The following is a 24,748-nucleotide window of genomic DNA, read 5'->3' on the forward strand; positions in this document are numbered from 1 at the left end:
AAAATTGTATTCAAGTCTGGTGTACGCTTATAATCCCAGCTACTTGGGAGGCTGATACCGAAGAATTGCAAATTCAAGGCAAGCCTCAGCAACTTAGCAAAACCCTGTCTCAAAATAAAAACATAAAAATAAAAAGGGCTAGGGGTATCGCACAGTGGTAGAGCACCCCTTGGTTCAACCCCGAGTACTGGGGTGGAGGGAGAATATTCAAAGTGAATTTTGAAAGTATTTTCCCATAGCATGAAACAAGACCTAGAAAGTATGATTAATTAGTGAAAGGACAATAAATTCAGGACTGACAATATTTTACCCAATAAATATTTAACTTATGGAACTGCTAAAGACAAGAGATTTTAACTAAAGCTCCCACTCTCTCTTCCTGTCCACTTCACACACACATACACAATTGGTATCGTAAGTCTTTTATTTAAATAAAGGGAAACAGCATTTCAATTTTCTTAAAGCTTTGAGATAGGTGACAGCACTGAGTTCATGTTTGGACTTGGAACTTCCATATTATTACCAGGAGAAGCCTCAAAAATGTGGAAACAGGGAAGGGAAACTGCTTACCTGCTATTCTGATCTTGGCTTTTAGAATATGAGACATGATTCTTCAAATTTCTTTCTAGATATGTATTTCTCCTGTTCTCATGTTTCCCTTTCCACTGTGAGTTGGCTTTAACACTAGGTGAAGCTCACTGCCATCTGTGAAACTTCTTTGATAGGCCTATTATAGACTATGTGACACTGTAGTAATACATTTTGTACATCTTATATTTAGTCTTCCTAGCATCCCTTCAAGTTAGGTATTATTTAACCATCCATAGATGAAGAAATAGACCTCTAGAAAGTCACAGAGCTAGGATAGAACCACGATCTTTCTCCTTCCTAAAACAATTAACCTGTTTGTAATGCAGCACAGCCCACCTATTTACTCAGCATGAATATTCAGTGTTTTGGTGCTTACTAGGTGCTAGGCACATTATGCCATGCTTTATATTTATTATCATGTTTAATCATCATATCCTCTGAGGTTGGTACTGTTATTAGCCCCATTTTCCAGGTGAGTAGACTGAAAAATGGATCTTATCCATCTTAATAACTTAACTTTCCCAAGTTAAAACTCATAGTAAGCAACCTTCAGGTTGAATCATGCGCAGATTCATTCTCCTCTTTGTTACTATCTTTCAATTCCATTTTACTTTCTATTGGAAATTTTATATTTTTTTCTCTGTTTTTGCCTTTTTATGATCTCTGTTCAAGCAAGCTTGCAACCAGAATTCTTTTTTTTTTTTTTTTTTGTGGTGCTGGGGATTGAGTGCAGGGCTTTGTGCGTGTGAGGCAAGCACTCTTCCAACTGAGCTATATCCCCAGTCCTTCCTGCAACCAGAATTCTTATTTCCTATGCTTTTAACCCTTTTCTCCATTCTTTTATTCTTGGGTGACTATTACACAGCTAACATCTTTGCAGTCTTGCTCTGTTGAGCGAATTGTAACATTGAACTCTTCTCAGGCTGTGAGTTCCCTCCTACCTCAGGCATCTACTTGACTCTCCCTTGCTTATCAAAGTTTCCCTCCCTCCCTTCTGACCATCCCACTCTGACCTCTTTTGTCAGTTTTTAGCCTACCTTCTGCCTCATCCACTTCTGCATTCCACAAAAGCTACTCTTTCCTTAACTAATCCACCCACGTGCTTTTCCATCCTCTTTCCAGAGATGTGGAGGTTAGAACAGAAATTTCCCCTACTAAGTAGAAAGGCTGTCAGACTGTCCTTGACCTACCATACTCAGAATCAGTGCTTTATTTCTAAAGTATATCTCAGCTTGTTACTGGTCCTATTTTGCCCAGTATTTGAAAATGCTTCTTCATTAGTTCTGTCTTTTTCAACTCACTGGTATACATGTTCTTCCTTGGCTTGAGGAATATGTCTAGCATCACATTTTAGATTAAAACCCAGAAGAAGTCTTAGGTGGTGTATAGTTTACTCCCTGTCATAGAAATAAGATCTTTCTCAGACTCTTGTTTACAACAGTTGTCTGTATTTTTCATTAAATTCTTCTTATTTATTTATTTATTGACAAAAAGGAGGAGTACTCTTATATACCAGGCATTGTTATAAAGATACAACAGGGAATGAAGGCTGTGGCCTTGACCATCATAACATTTGTAATGCATAGAGGAAGGGATTGACTGGCTCCTTAAGAAAAAGACAGCTTTCCTATGAGGTACCTTTGATATACAATGTGACATTTTACTACTAATGGGTAAACTTTATTTTTGTGTAATCAGTAAAATCAAATTAACGTTTAATAATACCCCTTTAAAAGGAGTTCATTTAGAGAGAAAGGGAGGGGGCATGGGGGTAAAAAATATGGTGGAATGAAGTTGACATCATTACCCTAAGTATATGTATGAAGACACGAATGGTGTGACTCTGCTTTGTGTACAACCAGAGATATGAAAAGTTGTATTCTATATGTGTAATATGAATTATAATGCACTCTGCTGTCATATATAACAAATTAGAATAAAAAATAATTTTTTTAAAAAAGGAATTGATTCATAACTATTGGCTTTAACTTATTAAAGAAGAATGGAGAGTTTTGGAGAGTACTATATAGTACATACTTCTTGATGCCCGAATATACTTCTGAAGCTGTTTAGTACCTAGTGAGTATTAGACTTGTTTTTTTCTTTTGTTACTGGTAGATTAAACAGATATAAATGCTGTTAGGAAAAAAAGGTGGCTGATTTATTCAGGTAGAATCTGATTACATGATATATAATGTAGGCTCATATTCTTGAATCGGCTAGAGCAGTTCTTCTTAGATTTTGATATGTAAATTATCTTGCAGTCTGATTAAAATAAGGATTCTGGCTGAGTAGTTCTGGGATGAGGCCTGGAATTCTGTATTTCTTTGAAGCTTCCAAGTGATAAATTAACTACTGGTACAAGAACTACACTTTCAATAGCAAGAGAATGGAGTGTTCTTAGTTTCTTTTGCCATCTAGTTTTATGTGCTGTTAGGAAAAAAGAAAAAATTTAAATGTGCTGAAGTTGTTAATTTAAAAAACAAATGATGTGATGTATTTTTATTGAATATTTAATTGTACTTAGCAGGGACTTTGTATAATGGCTAGAACCATGTTATATTGAACAGTAACTGTGGATCATTTTACCTGAATCAGAAGGGCAGTGATTTGGATAAACCTGTGGTCACCCCCATTTACATAAGAGAAAATGGTGGCCCAGAGAGTTCAGGTTCATAGCCACAGGACTAGACGGCAGAGCTAGAATCTAGTTCTTAATTCAATTCTTGTCCCTTGCCCTTGTACCAACCTGCTTTTGCTCCTAGTGACTTCCTGAGCTATCATGTAAGATTATTTCCTACTGCAACATGTGTTCCTTCTTTTTAATTTTTCTAGTATTTTAATTCTATATTATAACTCTTCTTGTATATTCTAATTTTTAAAAATTTATTAAAATTAAATTAGTGAATTTTTCTTTTGGGCCATGATAGTCAATTTTATTAGATTAGACTACTTTGAGAGGAAAGCGCACTTTGACAGTGAAAATCCTAAATTACCAAAAGCTTGAAAAGATACCAGTTTTTCCCAAAAAAGTAGGCCTATTTGTCGCTTTTAAGGAAGTTGCTTTAATATACAAAGGTAATTTATTGTATGAATTACAGTTGCTTGTATATAAGTAGAAGTTACTAGGACTACTTAAAAACCATTTGATTACAAGTATTTGATTCTTTATTAAAATATAACATTTTATATTATCTTTTAAAGAGAAGTATCAAAAACAGCCATTGTACATAATTAAAAATTCAATTTGTGGGAATTTTTGTGTTTGATTTCCCAAATAAAGACCAAGTCATAAAATTTTTGTCATTTTAGTGTATAAATTATGAAGTGTTCTGTCTTCTAAGTGTAAACTCTTCAAAGTTCAAATACTGATTTAGTTGTTTAATTTGGTTTAGCTCTTCACATTGACTCGCTCCTGGGGTTTATTCAGCTGATAGGTAAAGATTCTAATGCTGGTAGTCCAATTTGAGAGTTCAAGTTCAAAGACCTAGAGAAGTCTATAGATCAGGAAGAAGTGACGAGGAGATACAGGGGGTGTGCCCTTGAAGGGGCGGGGTTCACATTATTCCTGACTTGAGCACCCAGTGTGAGGGAGGGAAAAGGTAAGGTGCAGGAGGAGGGAGGGGGAGTGAGTGGTGTCCATGATGGGCTGGGAACTCTACATACTTTAGTTCATTTAATCTTCACATATCAACCCTCGTTAAAATGGAAAAAGTGGAGAACAGTTGATTCCCTCCCTGTAGATCCCATTGCCTGCCCTGTCCTTTTGGAAGCTTCTTGCTGTCCTGGTCTCTGAAACATCCTTTCCCCTCTTCCTGCCTCTCTGGCTGATTTGCGGCCGTTTTCACCCACTCTCCCCATCAAGGGTCCCCAGGTTTAATCCTTTCCATTTTTATTCTTTCCCTCTGTGTGCTCTTTACCTGTGACCTCAAACTCTGGTGCAGTTTCATGACCAATAACTCCTTTGTGTGTCTGCTGCCCTGGCAGTTCCTTTGCAGCAACAGAGCCTGATGATACCACCTCCACCTAGGTGTCCCAGGAGTGCCTTAAACAAGACGTGTGTAACATTCACCCGGTCATTTCCTCCAAGATCTGCTTCTCTTCTGTTGTAGTCTTGTCCTGGATCATGACTTCCCCATCTGTTCTAGGTCGGAAATCTGAGAGTAATCCTAAACTTTTACTTTCACCTGTCACACCTGTAATAGTGAGTCTCTAGATTTGACCCTTGTAATATCCATACCTGCCTGCCCTATCCATCACCACTGCAGTCCCTGTGTCATCTCCTGCATAATAGTGGTCTCTGTATCTTCCCTGCCTATTGCAATCACCATAGTAGATCATGGTGTTGGGCCCCACCTGCAGAGATATTGATTCATTTAATCTGGGGTGGGGCCTGGGAACCTATATTTTAACAAGCATGCACATTTTATGTGTGCAGTCTAGCAAAGACAAGCATTTGGGAACCATACATCTGATTGGTCTCCCTGCCTCTTGACACATCCCCTTCCCCTCCAGTCTCTCACTGCCTCTACATGATCTTTTAAAAGCCAGAACAAAGCACATATCTCTCCATGATCCATGTGATGAAATCCAGCCTCCTGGAATTCTTACAACCTGTAGGTTGTGAGACCTTCAAAAGGATCCCTTATGCTACTTCCCTGTGGATACCTTCTGTTCCAAAATAAATGTTTTATTTTTTGTTTCTGGGCTGCTTTTATACATTCTGTTCTCTGTGGTATTCAGATATTCTCATTTGAGTGTCCCTTGTCATTCTACTGATGGAACCTTGTATAATTTTTTCTAATTTTGCCCACTGAAAAAAAGACTTTTCTTCCTATCTGGTGGCAAATGTCTCTTGAGAAAAAGTTCAAATGTCTGCTCTTGAAGCCTGTCTTGTCTTCTTTCCTGCGCTACCATGTACTTAAAACATTCTTATCACATCTGTCTCTTCCTATCATGGATAATGAACTTTGAAAGGCCAAGAACAAAGTAACTTGCCCCAAACCACTTAGCTCTGAAGGAATAGAGCTGTCTGACTTCACTGCTGTGTGATCTTAAGATACAAATCAGATTAGAAATAGAAATGTGTTGGTGGAGGGTATTGAAGGAAAGTCCCATTTCAGATGGACCATTTTGTCCACATCTTTTATAAAAATTATAATATTCATAGAATAAATTAACTCATTTTAGGAGACACTTTGCCAGTTCTGACAAATACAGTTGTGTAACTATTATGTGACCTTTAATAGAGATAAAATTATGATTGCTGACCAAATGAATGTTTGTAAACAGATCAGTTTAACTTGTCATAAGCTTTATGAAACAGTCAAATTATTCTCAGTGGAAACTATTTCCTGAGAGAGAGTTAACCCTTAAGGATCTGGAAGAGTAAAAGACAATATTTCTTAGTAATTCTCATTATTATAATAAAGTCTTTTATTATGGAAATTGACAGGTTGTAATATTTGGCTTTTGTTTACTTAAATTTAATTTACAATTGGGGGGGGAACCTATTACCAAAGGAGACAATTCCTTCTACATGTGAAAGGAAAGATCCAGTGATTAGAAATTTAGGTGAAATTTATTACTGTGTGATTCTCACTGGTACCAGTTCTGTCCTCTGAAAGTAGATTATAATTTTTGTTTGTTTCAAGGCTTAGGGGACCTGTCACTGTTGTTTTGTTTTTTGCTTTTAAAAAAAAATATTTTTATTATTGATGGATCTTTATTTTATTTATATACTTATTTATTTATTTACATGTGGTGCTGGGAATCAAACCTGATGTCCCACACATTCTAGGCATGCACTCTACCATTGAGCCACAACCCCAGCCCAGGCATTGCCTTTTTAATAGATAAAAACATAGCAGTCATGTAGGACATGTGAATCTCATCAGAAACTCTAAAGGAAATATTCAAGTAAGTACAGAAAAACACGTATGACTTGTATAATAATATGTAAAGACTTGAGGAAAATTCATGCAAATATTTGGATGGGCATTATTACATCTGTGATTTGGTGCTGAGAATTACTCCCACGTCCATAGTAATTGAAGGAGGTGGAATTTTTGAGAGTGCTCTGACCCTTGTGAACTGGAAGGGCTACTTGGAGAAGGGTATGGTGTTATATGTAGCATTTTATAGGCTGAAAACGGATTTGTTAAGCAGTTGCTAAATGAATAAATGGCTTGCATTTATGAGGAAAGCAGTCAAGGCATTGCTTTTCCTCTCTGGAGTGAGCAATGGTGTAAAGGGCACTGAGCCGTATAGCGTGACATACTCACCAAATACTGGAATGCAGTGTTTGAGGTTCAAGTTGTGCTGCCACAGAAGAGGATCAGAGAGGAGTTGCAGGAAAGGGTTGCTGGACACTGAAGAAACTGTAAGAATTCAGTGTATACTGCTGGATTTGACAGGAGGGATGGAACCTAAAGGACTACTGTGAAAAAATTATCCATTCTTTATTTTTTTAAATCCAGTAAATGTTTAGGCTACTTGATAGGCCTTGCAATAAAGAATAAAGGCCCCACCCCCTGCCTTCAGAGAGGTTACAGCTTGAAGGAGGGTGAGTGGTGAGTGATGAGTGCCATAATGGAACAGAAGCATGTGTGGGTTCTCTTTCAGTGTAGAATGGGTCCCTGACTAACGAAAATTTCCTTTCTATAATTTTCCTCACCTTAAAGTCATTCTTCCTCCTACTTACTCTTTTTAAAAGTTAACTGGAACTGAAGGGAACACCTAGTTTGTTACTGCTTAACTTGTGGTCCATGGATAGTGGCATAGCCTCAGTTGGAGCTTCCCAGCAAGTATACTCTGCTACAAATGTGCTGCCTCCCAGACCTACTGTATCAGAACCTGCATTTCAGTTATTCTTTGTAGATGATTCTTTGTCTCATTTAAGCTAGAGAAGCACCAGTCTAACCCCTTGCTCCCCTTCAGTGTTTGTAGATGAAGGAGAGGAAGAGCGATTGCATCTCTAAGGTCCTACACTCAGTAGCAGGGCCAGCGTTAGAACCCAGCCAGTCTGCCCACTGGTAGTGCCTTTTCCTGTCTATTCCCGCCTGCCCTGTCCCACCTTTCTACTTTTCTGTTGGCCTCCCTTAGCATTTCTTATTGTAAGATCTTCAGCTTCTCACTCATGTTCTATCCTTCTCTTTGGAAGTTCTCTCTTCATTTCTCTGATGAATGAGAGGATGATACAGTGTGTGGCACCAATATCAAAAAGGTAGAATATTTTTATCTACCCTTAATTTCTGGAAAAATTTTAAACCTGTTTCTCTAAATTTTTTCCTACTTGCTGCTCAGAACTTTCTTTGACAATAGGACTCCTCTGTTTAGTAAAGATGAGAAATAATCCATGATGTTAGAAATTAATATCTCCTTACAGATTAATTTATCTCCCTTCCTTTGTTACACACATTATACCATTAGTAGTACTTTTGCTGTTCGCATCAGTCTGTTTGAAAGCAGTATTTGCCTTAGTGTTTGTGAAAAGGACACCACAGCAGTTCCTGCTCCAGGGACCAAAACCAGGGCATTTAGACATTATGAGTTTGTCTAATTCAACAGAGACCTATGCAGATAGATAGTCTGTGTTTTATGGGGGACCTTAGGCATGGGAACATATGGCCATAGAAGGATAATTAGCATAGAAGGATAAAATAGTATTTTAAAAGTGAATAATCACTGAAAGGTCATAGTGGCCTTTTGACAGAAGCCAGCCACACCACCTTTTAAGTCATTTCCTCCTTGTGAGGTGTGTTCTCTCTCCTGTCTTTCAGAGACTTCAGTTCATTTTGAACTCTGGAATGGGTTTGATGTGAGTGATACAGCCAAGACTCCCTGGGTAGTAGACTCCCTCGTGAACTTTGTCTTTCATCATCTTTTCAGCTCAGGCTCTTCTCCTGTATTTTAATGAACTTTGTTATTCAAGTTCTCTATAAAACTTAATGTATAACATAAAGCAATCAATGATTTTCAAAAGCTACTGCAGAAATCAGTCTTGTTTCTTGGGTTTTTATACCATGTATTTTCACTGGGACTCAAAAGACAGGGACATGTTTTTTGGTCCAACTAGGAAATTAAGGTGAAACATTTTAATTCCTGAAAGTTTTATTTTGTAAAGCACACATGGTTTAGAGGATTTTGTTATGTGTTCTCTCTGTAGATAAACGCGTGGAAGATTGGCCTCTGATGCAGTCCCCATGGCCTACACTAAGCATAAGCACTCTTTATCTCCTGTTCGTGTGGTTGGGTCCAAAGTGGATGAAGGACCGGGAGCCATTTCAGATGCGCTTAGTGCTCATTCTCTATAATTTTGGGATGGTTTTGCTTAACCTTTTCATCTTCAGAGAGGTAGGTTTATTAAGATCATTCTATAATAATTCTTCAGAATTACAGAGAATTAAGAAATGAGACTGCATAAAGCCATATTGCAATCTTGTACCTCAAGGTCGCTACTCTACAAGTAAATTTTTTTACACTTAGAAAAATGTTGGACAATAAAATATTAAACATGAAGTACAGGACAGTGGTTTAAAATGGAACTTTGAACCAGAGAGTTAATTCTAAGCTTTCTGTTTGTTATTAACAGTTCTGACACTGGAAGTTGTTTAACCCCCTTCTTTTGGCTCCTCTGTTTCTAACATGAACGAAATACCTCCCTTTTGGGGTTAGTATCAGAGTTAAGTGAGATAACCTTTTCATAGTGTTTGATACATGTTAGGTACTCAGTAAATATTTGATTAAATTATTATTCATTAGTTTCAGGTTTTTTAACTGATCAAAATAGATATAAGTACCAACTTGAAGTTCAGTCCTATCATATAATGTATTTTGGGCTAGAACTGAAATGAGTTACCTGGAATACAACTGTTCCTACTAATCATTTTGTACATTTCTGGGCATCAGCAAATTCTCCATGAACTTTTGAAAGGAAATCCTGAAAGCTGATTGACACATCTATTTTTTTTTTTTTAAGTCGCAAGAGTGTAAGGAATTTGTTTCCTAAGAGACTCATGAAACTCTGTTATCCCAGAGAACTGACTAGTAATTTGCTACAACAACAAACAGTAATTCTTCTACAAAAAAGAATCTTTCTTCATTGTCAATTTAGCCTACAGAGTCTCAGCTTTATAAACACTTTCATTTGCTTTACTTGGATACTTTTACCTAATTTGTTAGTTGCAAACAAACAGATCCAGGATAGAAACCCATTAAGACAGGACCACTCTTGGACCCAAGTGTTGGTTTTAAAACTTCTTAATATTACAAAGTAAATAGAGTTGATGTTTCAGTCCAGAGGTTACATTTGTTTTTTTAATTTAGACTGCAGTATTTAAAATAATTTAAATTTTTAAAGAAAATGTTGCTTTTAAATTAATTTGATATGTTACATATCAGATTTTAAATTTTTTTATTTGTAGTTACATTTTTTAGTATTTTTTTAAATTTATTTTTTATTTATATATGACAGCAGAATGTATTACAATTCTTATTATTACACATATAGAGCACACTTGTTCATATCTCTGGTTATATACACAGTATATTCACACCAATTCGTGTCTTCATACCTGTACTATAATGTACTTCATACCTGTACTATAATGATCATCACATTCCACCATCATTAATAACCCCATGCCCTCTCCCTTCCCCTCCAACCATTTTGCCCTACCTAGAGTTCGTCTATTCCTCAATTTTTTTATTTTTGTTGCTGAATCTACTAAAAATTTCCTTCAAATATTATTTCATTTTTTCCAGTTATTCATGGGATCATATAATGCAGGATATAGCTATATTTGCCAGACTGTGGATTATTCTAATAATGTTAATGAAGTCAGGGTAAGTACATTAAAATACTTAAAATTAATATAAGTGGCTTAGTTTCATAGGCCCCCATCAGTGAGAAATGTACTATGGCTTGGTAGTGAAATTAGACTGGGTGCTAAGTCAATAATACTATGCTTTTACTTATAAGCACATAATTGAAAATTGGTTTTCATACCTCTAGTATGTTTTTTTTTTTAATTTGGTTGTGTGAGAGTGAATAAGAATTGGATTACTAGACTGTAGTATTAAAAAAAAGAAAAAAGTTATCATTTTATGTAAAGATATTATTTTAGATTTTAGTTATTTTTGATCAAGAATAGAAACTCATAAAGAGAGTCTGATTCATTTGTTAAAAAGTCTGAGGAAAAGAAAATGTTTTATGAACTATATAATATTTAGGAAAACAAGTACAACACAATTTATACAGATATGAATTCAGTTTTTATTGCATCTGTAGAAAAATAAACCACTAGTAATATGTTATATTTTATTTTTCAATCATCTACATTAATCAAATTACCATTTAACTTAAGTGGGAGAAACAACAAATTATTAAGTATTTAATGAACTATTTTATATACTGTGGGTTATATGAAAAATTACATATAACATAAAATGTATACAGAATCTGTTTTCTATTTTACCTTATATGTAATATATATAGAAATGGTATATAACCTATAGTAGCTTTCTTTAAGAAAAGCAGCTTTCTGACATGGGAGTTTGGACAACATAAACCTTAATATTCACCAAGACTCAAGACCAAATTGCTTTAATGTGCAATTTATGTTCATATATTACCATTTTAGTCCATATATTCATTTCCTTAGTAAAAGGCTTATGGATTGATAAAAAATCATCCCTTTGATTGTCATGTGTTTTTACTCATTCAGAAAATACATGCTAAGCATCCCCTGTATGCAGATACTGCGGGGGGCACTGGGACCACATGTGGAGACAGGTGAGGTCTCTCCCTTAGTGGAGCTGGCAGTCTAGTGAGGGTAGGGAAGCTGACAGCATGTAAATAAGTGGTTAAGAGGAAAAGAAGACTTGTGATGTAGCTGAGAATTTGCTGGCCAGGAAAAAAAATTCCTTCTGGTAACCACATTACCAGATGCTGTCCTCAGTAGACAGCTACCATTGAGGTGGCAATGTCTGGCTTTTACCTGGAAGTACACTTGGCAAAACCCTTTATGTGTCACGACTTATAGATATTTTTAGGATAGAGTTTCAAAATTACCACTCTTAATTGTGAACCTGCCCTCCTGACATGCATTAACTTTAGTTCTTAAAAAAAAAAAAAAAAATGGCCATTGTGAGAATTGTAATATGGGAGAAAGAACCTGAGATTTGCACAGACTGCATTGTGAATCTTTCCCCTACGGCTCTCCTCTAGTGTTTGGGTGCAGTATAATGAATATTTTACTCATTTTTATATACCTTGTTATGTAGCCAAGAAGTATTACTTTTCACTTTGGTGTACTCTATGGTGATACCTAATGCAGTTTATAAACTAAGGAAAATAATTATTTATTATTTTGTGGCAAATTTAGAGACCCATATCGAGGAAAAATAAGACATTATTTCCTCCTGAAGTTCACTATGTCATAATGATTATAGTTAAAGTACTACCATGATCATGAATAGTAAATGTAGCATTGCTATGAGCAGAGCATGTCAAGCCTATTTTAACCAATTTTATCATTTTCCACAATATGTTCAAGCCAATTCAATAAATTCTCAATCTATAATCACAAGATATTTTTAATGGACCTTTCTCTTTTCTCTTTCCCTACATTTTAAAGTTGTTATTTTGGGGCCGTGGTTATAATTCAGTGGTAAAGCAGCGTGCTTGTATGTGCCAGGCCCTAGGTTTGATCCCTAGCACCAGAAAAAGGAAAAAACAAAAACAGAACCCACACATATACACATACAAAAGCAAAAAAACAAAACAAACAACAAACACCATGACATCCACTAGATACAATTCTAAAATTTCTAAGCCTACTTATGAATCAATCTGTCAAGCTTCTAACACAAAAGTTTATCAATTTTAGTTATGTTCTACAAAAAAGGTCATTGTGGTTATCATTATAGAATTTTTCTAAAATGTTTTAAAACTTGTATACAGAGGTCACCTCTTACTGGATCCTTAATCTCAGCCCATAATGTAATCTTTCCACACCATCTGGTGTCTTAATTAGACCCTAGGAAAACACAAGACTTATTCATGTAAGCAGGATTATATTTATAACCTAGGAAATATTTGTTTTTGGTTTTTCACTTCAGTTTATCATTTTTAAGATTTTACTACCTTATAAGAAGCCACCATGATTGGATACTTTCTTTGTTGTACGTATTAAAATGAGAGAGCCAGACACTGACAGAGACCAGTTGGTGCATAAACTTACTGTAGGTTTATTGGGAGTGTAGCAGAGGCTATGTAAAAAACCTAAGTCTTTACAAAGTAAACATCTCAGTTTCTCTACCAAGTTGAAAAGCATAGCAGTGTGAATATGTTTACAGCTCTATATTCAGCAGTTTAACACTGTGTGATGATACCTAGTTGTATAAATTATTTCATGCCTTGTACATTTGGTGTAATGTATTTGAAGTTTATTTGCATTGAATTGAAACCCACACAATAGTATCATTTGTTATTTACAACCTGCTTTTCCTTTCTTTTTACAGATAGCTGCTGCTTTGTGGTGGTACTTTGTATCTAAAGGAGTTGAGTATTTGGACACAGTGTTTTTTATCCTAAGGAAGAAAAACAATCAGGTTTCTTTCCTTCATGTGTATCACCACTGTACCATGTTTACCTTGTGGTGGATTGGAATTAAATGGGTCGCAGGGGGACAAGGTGAGCATTTTCAGGAATAGATCTGCATGTGTTAAGTGATGTATAAATGTGTTGGGTGGAAAGTACCAAGAACTGGTGATTTTATCTGGCATATCATTTCACTACCTTGAATGGTTAGTCATCTCTGTGTTCATTTTTTTTTTTTAAATGGAAGAAAGTAAAGCTATAGTTTCTTATCTGTGACTATTTGACACCTAAAGATTTATCCCAGGGATGAGCCTAAAACAAGCCTGAATTCAGAAAATAATATTTTGATATGGAACAGTTCTAGTACTTCTGATCCTAAAGACTCGAAAACAGAATTCTTAGTCTGATGATTTCATCTGCAATCCAAGCCCATCACTCATTCTTGCTCTAATGTAGGCCTTAAATGACCTTGCTGGTTATTATTTAAGTGAAATTTTAATATAGACTCCTTAATGCTAATGAGGATATGAATTTAGTTTGGTGGAGATCTGTTTCCAGTCTTTGAAAATGCCTGGAATGTAAGGATAATTCACATCTTTAAACTGTAAAGAGAGCATTTCTCTGATGAGGACCATGGCACAAGTCACTGTAGTATAGTTCACCTTGCAGCTTTCTTTCCATGACCACATGGAGATTGGCAACTTAGAAGTTCACACTTATAATTTATTGTTGGGGGCCCATTTAATAAAATGATATTATTTTTATTATTTAATAAATAATATAGTTTAAGTCCAGCTTTGTTATTTAAAAAGAAAATTAGTAACTGCACTGAGCCCATAAATCACTGATTTAGTTAATATTTTGAAAAGAAAGAATGCCATTGATTTAGACCAACTGGAATGTCTTTGTAGAGTTAAATATAACTAAACAGTTTATTCAATGTGTGTAGTGCTGTCATGTTTAAAATTATATAGAAACCTAAGACATACTATTTTGTTGTTGAGATGTAAATTGGCACATCTAAAGACAACAAAATGGAACAGTTATAAGTCCACATAAACTTGTATATGTACCATAACCTTTTATTTAACCTGAGAATATTAGAATTAAAAGGACTAAAGGCAATAGTGTTATGTCAGGACTTTCAAAGAGGTAAGTTTTCACTGGAGTAGCTCTTTAAAAGTCCTTTGCGAGCAGCACATATTTTCCTTTATATGATAAAAACTCAAATCTAAACTTTAAAAATGTCTACCTTAATTTGAGATAAGGACTTTTTGTTAGTATTACTTTGTCTTTTAATCCTTGGCTGTCCCCCAAAATTAAATGTTAGAAAATAACGTGGAGTCATTTATTTTTTATCTCAATGGTTTATTGTCTAGTAACATTTTCTGTATCTTGGAATTACCTTTTATTTTCCTATAGCATTTTTCGGAGCCCAGATGAATTCCTTCATCCATGTGATTATGTACTCATACTATGGGTTAACCGCCTTTGGCCCGTGGATTCAGAAGTATCTTTGGTGGAAACGATACCTAACCATGTTGCAGCTGGTGAGTTACATACTTTGACAGTTTCTTCTGATGAAATACTTAACTGTGTTTGAATATTATTCATTGTAAAATGCTAAGTCATCTTAGGCAATTTTCTATTGTAAAATTAACTTCATCCTCTAGCTGTAGTATTGAGACTGCTTGGTTCTAACCTACCTATTCATAGGTTTATTGGCCATGGCTACTACTTGTCTATTTTATAGAGTCCTTAAAGGCTCCATCTAGCACTTATCCTCTAAGAGAAACATTCTTTAAAAATACCTGTGAAATGGATGGTTAAAGATATTAGTATACCCCAATGTACATAAATTCATGTATGACTAGAAAAGTTATAGTATTTTTTTTTCTTGAGTAATTTTTATTTTTATTTTTTGGTTTGGAAGATTGAACCCAGGCACCTAACCACTGAGCCACATCCCCATCCTTTTTTATATTTTATGTAGAGACAGGATCTAAGTTTCTTGAGGTTGGCTTTAAACTTGCAAACTTCCTGCCTCAGCCTCCCAAGCCGCTGGGATTATAGACATGCACCACCACACCTTGCTCTTAAGTGACTTTTTATTTTTTGATTTTTTTTTTTTAGTTCTGGTTGGACACAATACCTTTATTTTATTTATTTATTTTTATGTGGTACTGAAGATCGAATTCAGTGCCTTGCACGTGCATTGTACCACTAAACCACAATCCCAGCCCTTGAGTGACTTTTTAATTTAAAAATTTATTATCTCTCTTCATCTTGTCCTGTTTAAATTTTCATATATATATATATATATATATATAGAAAGAGAGAGAGAGAGAGAGAGAGAGAGAGAGTTGTAGATGACACAATACCTTTATTTTGTTTTAGTTCTACGTGGTGTTGGGGATTGAACCCAGTACCTCACACGTGCTAGGCAAGAGCTCTTCCACTGAGCTACAACCCCAGCCCCCAATTTTCTTATTTTTATACCACTTTTTAGTTCTTGTTAACAGATCCCACATACTTTGAACGTAAAATTGTAAAGAAGACACAGAGCCAAGGAATGGGATAAGAACCAGGGAACACCTCTTAATTCTCTTAAAATCCTGTCTTTAGAGAACAGAGACAGGCATTTCAAATGCTAGTCTTCAGAAGAGTTTTCAGCACTTTCCCAATAGGACTTCCTATAGTATCTGAGTACACGCATAGAGCATCATCCAGAGTTATGCACTGGCCTATAATCAAACTAAGAACCCAAACCAAAGTGGTAGTTAATCTCCAAGCTTTAGAATTTATTATAATTTGCTTTAATCATAGAGTGTACACAATTTTATCAGTGGAATCACATTTTGGAAACATTACCATCTCTGCTTTAAGTTGCTAAACAGCTACCTAACCAAACAGGAAGCACAACCTTTGGGGAATGCTGGGTGTAAAGAATTCATGTGTAACCAAAATGCTACAGGAAGCTTCCTCCAGTTTTTGTGTAACCTGTTTATACAGTTTGTATAGTTCATTTTTCTCAGCAATTTATAAATTGTCTTGAGAAAATGAAGAGATGACCAAAATCATATGAAGTATTTTATCTATTTGTCTGGAGCCTGGTCCTGCTCTCCTTGAGTAATGCCAGACTCAATTCACACCCTTTTACACACCCTTTTTCTGTAGTGCAGGTTCTAAGAATCATTATGAAACCAAAAGTTTGTAAAATTTGGATTTTTGCCATGGGAAACTAGAAAAGGTTGTTTAATTGATACAAATTTCTGGCTTATGTGGAATAAATTATTTTAATGATATTTAACATAACAGTACTGGTCATGCTGTTTCTTAAAAAAGAAGCCATACTAGCCCATTCCAACTAGAATGTTCAATTTGTATTTCCAAGCCAGAAGTTCTCATAACAGTTAATTAAGTTAATCTTATAAAAAGTTAATACCATAGAATTTCTAACTCTTACATCACAAACCACTCACCTATTAATATACCAGAATTTAAAATTATTTTATTTTAAGGATCTAAGTTTTGACTTTTCTCTTTTGAAGAACTATTAAAATGAAGTTAATTCTTTTCGTGTTTACTTCAGGTAATACTAAATTTTATCAGAACATTCGATTTTAAAGAATAGTGTTCATACAGATAGAAATTTTTTCTTTCTACTCTGTAAGAGTTAAATGATGAGCCATTTGATAAGTTCCTTTTCAAGTAGACATTCCTGCTTGCTGATGCTTTGGCAGACAAAAGTCAGTCTGAAATGTGTGTGTGGGGGGAACAAAGAGCCTCCGATACTACAGCTTTACTCTTTTAGGCCATTGATTTCCTCTTATAAGATAACATTATTCAACCAATATTCAAATAGTCCAAACACTGAAGTCTTTGGCAAGAACTCAGGAATCATCTTGAGCAAGACAGAGTCCCACCTTCTGGAATTATATTCTGATGGAAAGGTAGACAGTAAAGAAATCAGCAGATACAGAAGACAGCTTCAGATGGTTACCATTCTTCTCTAAACACACACACACACACACACACACACACACACACACACACACACACTGTGGGTAACAGGATTTAGAGACCCCAGGCTGAAGAGATGGTATTTGAGCTATAATCTGAATGAGATGAAACTACAGAAATATTAAACATTTTGAGCAGTGTGTAGCTACATAGAAAATTCTGATATTGTTGTTAAAAGTTGTTTACCATTCAGATTAAATACATCACTCACTGTTTTTGCTTTTCAGGTTCAGTTCCATGTGACCATTGGGCACACAGCTCTGTCTCTTTACACTGACTGCCCCTTCCCCAAATGGATGCACTGGGCTCTAATTGCCTATGCAATCAGCTTCATATTTCTCTTTCTCAACTTCTACGTTCGGACATACAATGAACCTAAGAAACAAAAAGCTGGAAAAACAACCATGAATGGTATTTCAGCAAATGGTGTGAACAAATCAGAAAAGCAGCTAGTGATAGAAAATGGAAAAAATCAGAAAAATGGAAAAGCAAAAGGAGAGTAAATTGAACTGGGCCTTAACTGTTGTTGACAGTGAGGAAAATCTAATGTCATATAAAATTTCAGGGAAAACAGCAGCAAAGGAGAGTTGGGGGTGGGGAGAAAAGGCAAATGTACTTTATGTACTAGTAATCTTTAGACTGAGTAAAGTGTTAAATACAATACCCGGATGTTTTATTTATGAAGTTTTTATTTTAAACCTTCTTTTTTATTAGCCTTGATGTTGTCCAGACCAAAGCAGTCCTAATGTGACTTTGGACACTCTCCCTCTGTTCATATCCACTTGTCTAATGAGGGAAATTTTCTTGTATCCGACATTCATTCGTCCTTCAGTCTGAATTTTAGACAATCACAGAGTTTTTATAAAATTTTTATTTGTCTCAATTACCAGTTACCTATTGATTAAAATCAGTTACCTTACATTTTCTTGTCCAAAGCTGGAAATCTGGATACATTTAAATTTGTGCATTTGAATTCATTGGTTGACCAGAATGGTCAAATCTCTCCACCTCTAGTCAGAATATACCTTTTTGGTTGTAATTAAATTAAAAAAAAAAATCTGCTGATCTCTGTAGAATCTTAGAGGCTTGATGATGATGGTGTTGGTGAAAATAAGAAAGAATTACAGTAAAATCCTGTCTTGTGACCCAAAAGTCTCCATGACTCTCAGCACAAATCACTGTGGGAAACAATTTTTGTAATGAAAAGGCAGCCTTTGAGTACTTCTATTACTAGCAGAAGCATATTATGAAAACTAATATTATTGTATGATTGAAACATGAAGCAACTCGTGTCCTTAGTAACATCACAAGATAGTTCATTTGTGTGCTGTTAGCTGAGAGTATATTGATTTTTATCAGGCTTTCCTTGTTTTGATTTGTAGCTGTTACTGATTTTTCATATGTGGAAATATACCTACCTCTTCTGTTGGAAAGAACACTTAAATAAATTTTAATTAACAAATCAAGGAGTCCTCTAATGTAAATTTTAATTTTAACTTTTGAATCCACTAGTATTGTTTGTTTTTTAACAAATAGCATACACCGACATTTCTGTGAAACTCTCCTTCTCTCTCAATGTGTTTAATTTTGGAGTGATATCTCCCTTGTGACTAAGTTGCAAAATCTTATTTATTAACAAAAATATGAAGTGTAAACCCATTTTGGTGCAATATCCTTGACTCCTTGGTGCTAAAGATCGTTAAATTCAGTGCGTGATGTTATAAAGTATTAATTGTTAAAACACAAAATGAATAACAGTGAGAGTTGTCAGAGCTATCGAGTTAAATTTGCTATTTACAAATGAAGTATTTCATACAGTAGAAATGAAAAAAAAAAACTAGAAATAAAGTGGGAAAGAAAACTTGTACCATGTTTCATTACATAGGTTAAATTGTTAGAGGATGTCACAGAGGGATCGTTATAGAAAAGAGAAAATGTGACAAATATAGCATGAATATTTCTAAGTATTTCAACATGTCAAAACTGCATGTGTAGGATGTATGCTGTTTGTACAAACGATTTCAGAATATTTTGTAAACTATAAAATATTTATTGTGCATTAAAATTATATACCTTCCCCCAAAGGCATGCAGTTATGAGAATTACAGAAAATATGCAGCACACATAGTTTGGTCTACGAGGAATCAACACCTTTGTTTTTGCTCCTCAGTGTGTAATGACTAGAGATTTGTAAATCTTTGTGAACATTCTGTACTGGTTCCCCAGAGCTATCCATTCCCTGCCTCCTGATTTCAGCACAATAAATATACTACTGCTATGGGAAAAGTGATTTTTTGTTAGTTTATTATAATTAAATTATCTGTTAGATGTTTATTTATATTACTAATATTGATTAATATTCTTAATTCTTTTCTGCTATTAATGTCTTACATAGGAAATAAAACTAGAACTTGATTGTAGTTTCTAGTAAAAATGGCAGCATATTTTTACTTAATATTAGTAGCCTTGAATTCAGACATAAACATAGTATTTTCTTCTAAATTATTTTTACATAGAGAGCTCTTGTGTTCTTCTGCTACATCATTCAGTCCTTACTCTTAAATTTCTTTATCAAAGTTGATATTAAAATGCGATAAGTACAGCCTTTTTCAATACCTTTCATAATATCTCTAAGACTTGTATCTAGGACTTGTATCTAAGATTCAGTGATAAAGATTGCATTTCCTTTGCAATAAAACTCGGTTACTAACTAAACACTTTATTAAACAGAAATCAGGAATTTATTAAATATTTGCATATGTACATTTAGGCTAGAAATAGCTGTGATCTGGAACAGCAAGTTTCCTAATAATATCAGTGACTACAGCTCTTCTTTCTCTTCTCTGTGTTATCTTGACTCTGTTTTGCTGATGGATACTGACTGATGACTGGTTTCGATTTTAACATTATTAGTTTATTCTTTTTTCTTCATTCTACACTCTAGGCATTCATATATTTTAGTGTGCATTATGATGTTCATGTTAGAATATGATGTCAAGTAGTGTTTAGTTTATTAGGAATATCTTAATGTACAGGTTTGTTTCATATATTCAACTCAGTTGCCCTGTGTATGAGAAACAGATCCTGAGGTAGAAGTGTTTTTTCAGTGTGTTATCTGTTAATACAACAATTTAGGCACTGTGTAGTGACTACTGGGGCAGAATTTTTGAATCTCACCCTCATTAGGATGCAACACCAGACAGTTGTTCACACTGTCTCAACTCTTTCCTTGTTATAGCCATAATCCCAGCCAGCTGTATTCACAACACTATCCATATTGAGGAAAAGATGACAACAGATAACCAGATATAAGCTGGCATGCTCAGCTTAGACCTGGGTGAGCTAGATTAAAGCATCCCACAGGGTGGTAAATGGAGTTGCAGAGTTGAGAGGCACCACGAGGCTGAGCTGTCTATACCTGAGCAATAACCATAGACCATCTGAAGGACATCCGTCACCTGCTACTCATCATGTAAGTAATTTTGGCAATCGAACTTGGAAAGCAATTGTTTAAGCACTACATTGTAGAATCCATGCTTTCTCTTTGGTATTCTAGGCAGATAACTTCTGAATGGCAAGAATCATTGTGGAAAAGAAAAGCAGAAGAAACAGATTTCTTGTTTCAAAACATTACGAATCATATAAGTGTTAGAAGTTGGCTTTCTGAATATCAGTTGGCAGAGGGAAGGCACAACTGTGAAAAGAAAGGCACATGTTTTTAAAACTTTGTATTTGATAGCATGTTTTGAATCCTGAAGGAGATTAAAAAAATTAAAATTAATTAATATATAGAACCACTTCCATTTGATGATCATTCAGATTCTAGAGTATATCACCAGAAGAACCTTGTGACTGAAGAAGGTGGCCCATAGCTGACTTCAAATGCTGAAGTGACAGAATTTTTAGGTGGGCAAGAGGTGATTGAGTTACCCTTGGTGTTCTTTCCAACTTCCAGATACAGATTTTATTGTGTCCTTTGAGAAAGTTTTTTTCTGTTTAAATAGTAGACCTTAGGGGGTTTGTTTATTGTCTTTTTCATTTTACCACGTAAAGGCATGGTAACACATCCACACATGAATAAATTTTCCTTCTTACCTTTATTCCTTGGAGTCCTATTTGATCTTAAATAGAAACTCACTTTGGAGTTATTGATTTTTTTTTTCCCCATTCTCAGGTGCAAGGTTTTCCCTTGGAGTGTGTCTTAAACTAGTATCTCCATTGAGATTAAATGCACACTATGCAGTACAACTATCAGAAGGTACCATTATATCTAAACATCTACACAGAGAATGTATCCAAATTAAAAGGCATCCTAAATTTAAAAAATCCTGGAAGGTTTAAATAATAAAGCCATTTCTGAAAAGGTAGGATCTCAACATTATTATTTTTCAATTTAAATACAATGCTATGACTCATAAATAATAAGTGTATCATTAGTCCATAAGCATATTTCAGATACTTTGTCAGTCTCGGGTATCCTTGAATCCATTTTGTTGTTGTCGGCAATGTTAGCCAAGTCAGGGGGATGCTTCTTTTCTAAGTTTACAAAAAACATTTTTTTTTTTTTAATTTTGGGAAAAGAAAAGTATCCAGTTGAAATTCCTTATCACCCATTATATTTAAACTGAGTTTCTCCTCCCTGTGAGGATAACTTAAGAACCAGTCTTTCAAGAATAATGACTACCAAGCTGTGTAGCAATGAGCGTGTGGGTAGATTATGAGTCTAGGTAATATTTTGTTACCAACAGTCTTGCCTCACTTTTGAGCACAGCTTATGTTCTAATCTCCTTAACCTGGGAATCCTATGCAACATTTGCATTTTTATAAGAATATGATAGAGTGCCAGCTCTTTACATATAGTTGAATTTCAAATGTATTCAAATTTCAATTCTTGTCAGAAAAGTTTAATAAAGATATTACATGGTTACAAAAGAACAAATGACTGCTCTTCAAAGCTATGTTTAGTCAATAACATTTAAGAGTTTTCCTTTTGTTAGAATTATTATGGTCAGCCCTAGTAAAAGTGGTATCTAATATGTCTTCCACAAAGCAAAGTAGTGTATGAACCTATGGGCAAAAGAGCAGTCAGATGAATTTGGGGAACACATTTTTAATACATGATTATACTTGAGATTTGAAGTACACATTCTAGAGGTCTACCCTGAATGTTTACTACTTTAAAAATCCAGCACCGTCTTCAGGCTAATGTGCTAGAAGTTTATAGGTGTGAATTAACTTACCATTCTTCTAGTATGTTCTCTCTCATTTTTCTTTCAGTATTAGAGTCTGGAGAACTAAAAATTACATTTCTCAGATTTCCTTGCATGCTTGTGATTCTCTTGCAAATCTAGTTTTTGTCAACATGAGGTAATCATAAATAAAATTTGAACAAGGCAGAATAGGAGGTTGTCATCTTCTGTAGTAGTACAATCAATAAATATGTTCTTACAGGTAAAAATGTTGGCAACAGCTGGACTGCATGTACTACTGTCATTTCACCAATTTTGTGAATGCATTCAGTGATAATTGTGATACCAGTTGTGCCATATGTGGGAATAGCATTTGAAGTCTAAGTGTACTTTTTGACTTTTATTTTTTCAAATGACCAATAATTTTATAAGCATCTAATCCTGAGAATTAGAAGTTTTACTGCTTGAAATACCTTGAGTGGCAAACTATTCCATTCCTTAAACCTTGCTTAATGCAGCATTTAGCACTGAAGTTTGATGAAACAGATTCCTAAAATAATATGGGATTGGCTGTCTGACTTAATTGAGTTTATGGACAATGACAACTTCATGTTCAGTGGAAAATGGAATTCTGTTTTCTATGAAGCAAATAGCTAAATTGTCACCTATAGTCACCTGGAATGGGATGGCTGTGAAAGGCAAGCCTTTGGCAGACCAGTGACACTATTATGATGCAAATGAGGAATGTAAAGACTGGAGTGGCAAGGCTACTTCTGATTGCACTGCAGAGCCTACAGAAAGAAAATTAGCTCGTGTTTTAAATTCTTGACTCAGAGCAAGGAGGTGTTTGTGTCCTTCTATGACTGACTGTAAGAGGCCTTCCCTAAGAGAAGGGAGCTTCTGTGACTACCCTATGAAACCCCATGTATCTCATAGCTGCAGACCTAAAATGTCTTAAAACAAGATCTAAAGCTTGACCTGTGGGTTTCAAAACTGAAACTTTCAGCCTTAGTCCAGTTGTTTGCTGAGAATGTGGTGGCATTGACTATGGAAGGATTGGGATCCAAAGAGTTGGAATAGGGATATTCAGGTAGATTCCGATGACTCTGAGAATATGGATCCCTTTGGACATCCCCGATTTCAGGTGATATTAGTCCTGTGTTGCTTAAGATCCTGTAATGACCTCAACCAAGGCAGTTCCCTTCCAAGGAATTTCTGGTCTTCCCTAAACCTGCTTTCTCCTCTTTGAATGTCGTAGGATCCATATGGAGAATTATTTCTGTTTTTAATTATTTATTTGGGGACCAGTTTTCACTACGATGCCCAGACTGGACCCAAACTCCTGGGTTCAAATGACTGTCCTGTCTTAGCCACCAGAGTAGCTGGGACTACAGGTACATGCCATTGCAGTCAGTTTCTATAAGGAGAAATATCTCATAACCTGCCCCAGAGATGGACAAATACATAACTCTATCCTGGAAGGAGATTTTAGAATGATAGGATTTGGCTAATTCTCATCTGCAGAAATGCATAGGAATAGATTCTCAGAGTACTAAAAAAAAAAAAGAAAGAAAAAAAGCAGGAAGAAACATATCTTTGGAGTGCACCAAAATTATTGACATAGGCGCACTTACTAAAAATTCTTAATTTTGGGCCAGAGCTCAACAGTGAAGAATGGTTTTAATGGTTTGTCAGTTATTTAATTAAAACCTGGACTCTCAAGGATAGCCTACATGAAAATGAGATGTATGTTAGAAATTCAGAATTGGAAAAAAAAAAAAGATTCAGAAGTGGAAGGAATCAAAGGTTTATGGAGCTAGTAATACTGGAGACTTATTGTGTATTATCCACTTGACTATTCCCTTACTGTGTCTGAGAAATATATTGGTAAGGACCAACATCTTTGAGAAATTTTGTAATGACTGTTTCCTAATAGAGAAAGGAAGGAGGTTGTCTCTGAAATAGTACCTAACTTCAGCAGGAATGGTAGCATCACAGATTAGAGAAGCTAAACTGCAGTAATTAAATGTCAGAGACAATGTGGCCATGATTTTAGTCATGCTTAGCAGAGCCACAGTGATTATTAGAATGGTTTAGCCTGTGGATATCTATGGTAGATGGCATCATATTATGATTATACCTAAGTCTGAAATAGATGGGCAACCTAGGAAAGTCCTACGTAATAAGTAAATAACTCTGAATCTGGTGAACACAGGCTTGACTTGATTTGTCACAATGGAAAGACACAGCTCCTAACAAATTCCCATATGAGATCCAGTGTATAGACCCAGAGCTGCTTAGGTAAAGGAAACATCAGGTTCCCTTAAGGAAATTTCATTTA

The 24,748-nt window shown here is 35.2% G+C and overlaps 1 protein-coding gene across 1 annotated transcript in view; it reads left to right on the forward strand.

Moving 5' to 3' along the window:
* Elovl4 (ELOVL fatty acid elongase 4) overlaps nucleotides 1–19,494 on the forward strand; it is a 28,967-nt gene extending 9,473 nt beyond the window's left edge. The window contains exons 2-6 of the mRNA XM_027928250.2: nucleotides 8,759–8,946; nucleotides 10,357–10,437; nucleotides 13,117–13,288; nucleotides 14,618–14,745; nucleotides 17,446–19,494. Coding sequence (XP_027784051.1) covers nucleotides 8,759–8,946; nucleotides 10,357–10,437; nucleotides 13,117–13,288; nucleotides 14,618–14,745; nucleotides 17,446–17,721 — 845 coding nt within the window. The 3' untranslated portion in view covers nucleotides 17,722–19,494. The remainder of the gene's footprint in view (nucleotides 1–8,758; nucleotides 8,947–10,356; nucleotides 10,438–13,116; nucleotides 13,289–14,617; nucleotides 14,746–17,445) is intronic.
* The last annotated feature ends 5,254 nt before the right edge of the window (nucleotides 19,495–24,748 follow it).

Source organism: Marmota flaviventris, chromosome 6 (assembly GCF_047511675.1).
Source record: "Marmota flaviventris isolate mMarFla1 chromosome 6, mMarFla1.hap1, whole genome shotgun sequence".
Lineage (NCBI taxonomy): Eukaryota > Metazoa > Chordata > Mammalia > Rodentia > Sciuridae > Marmota > Marmota flaviventris.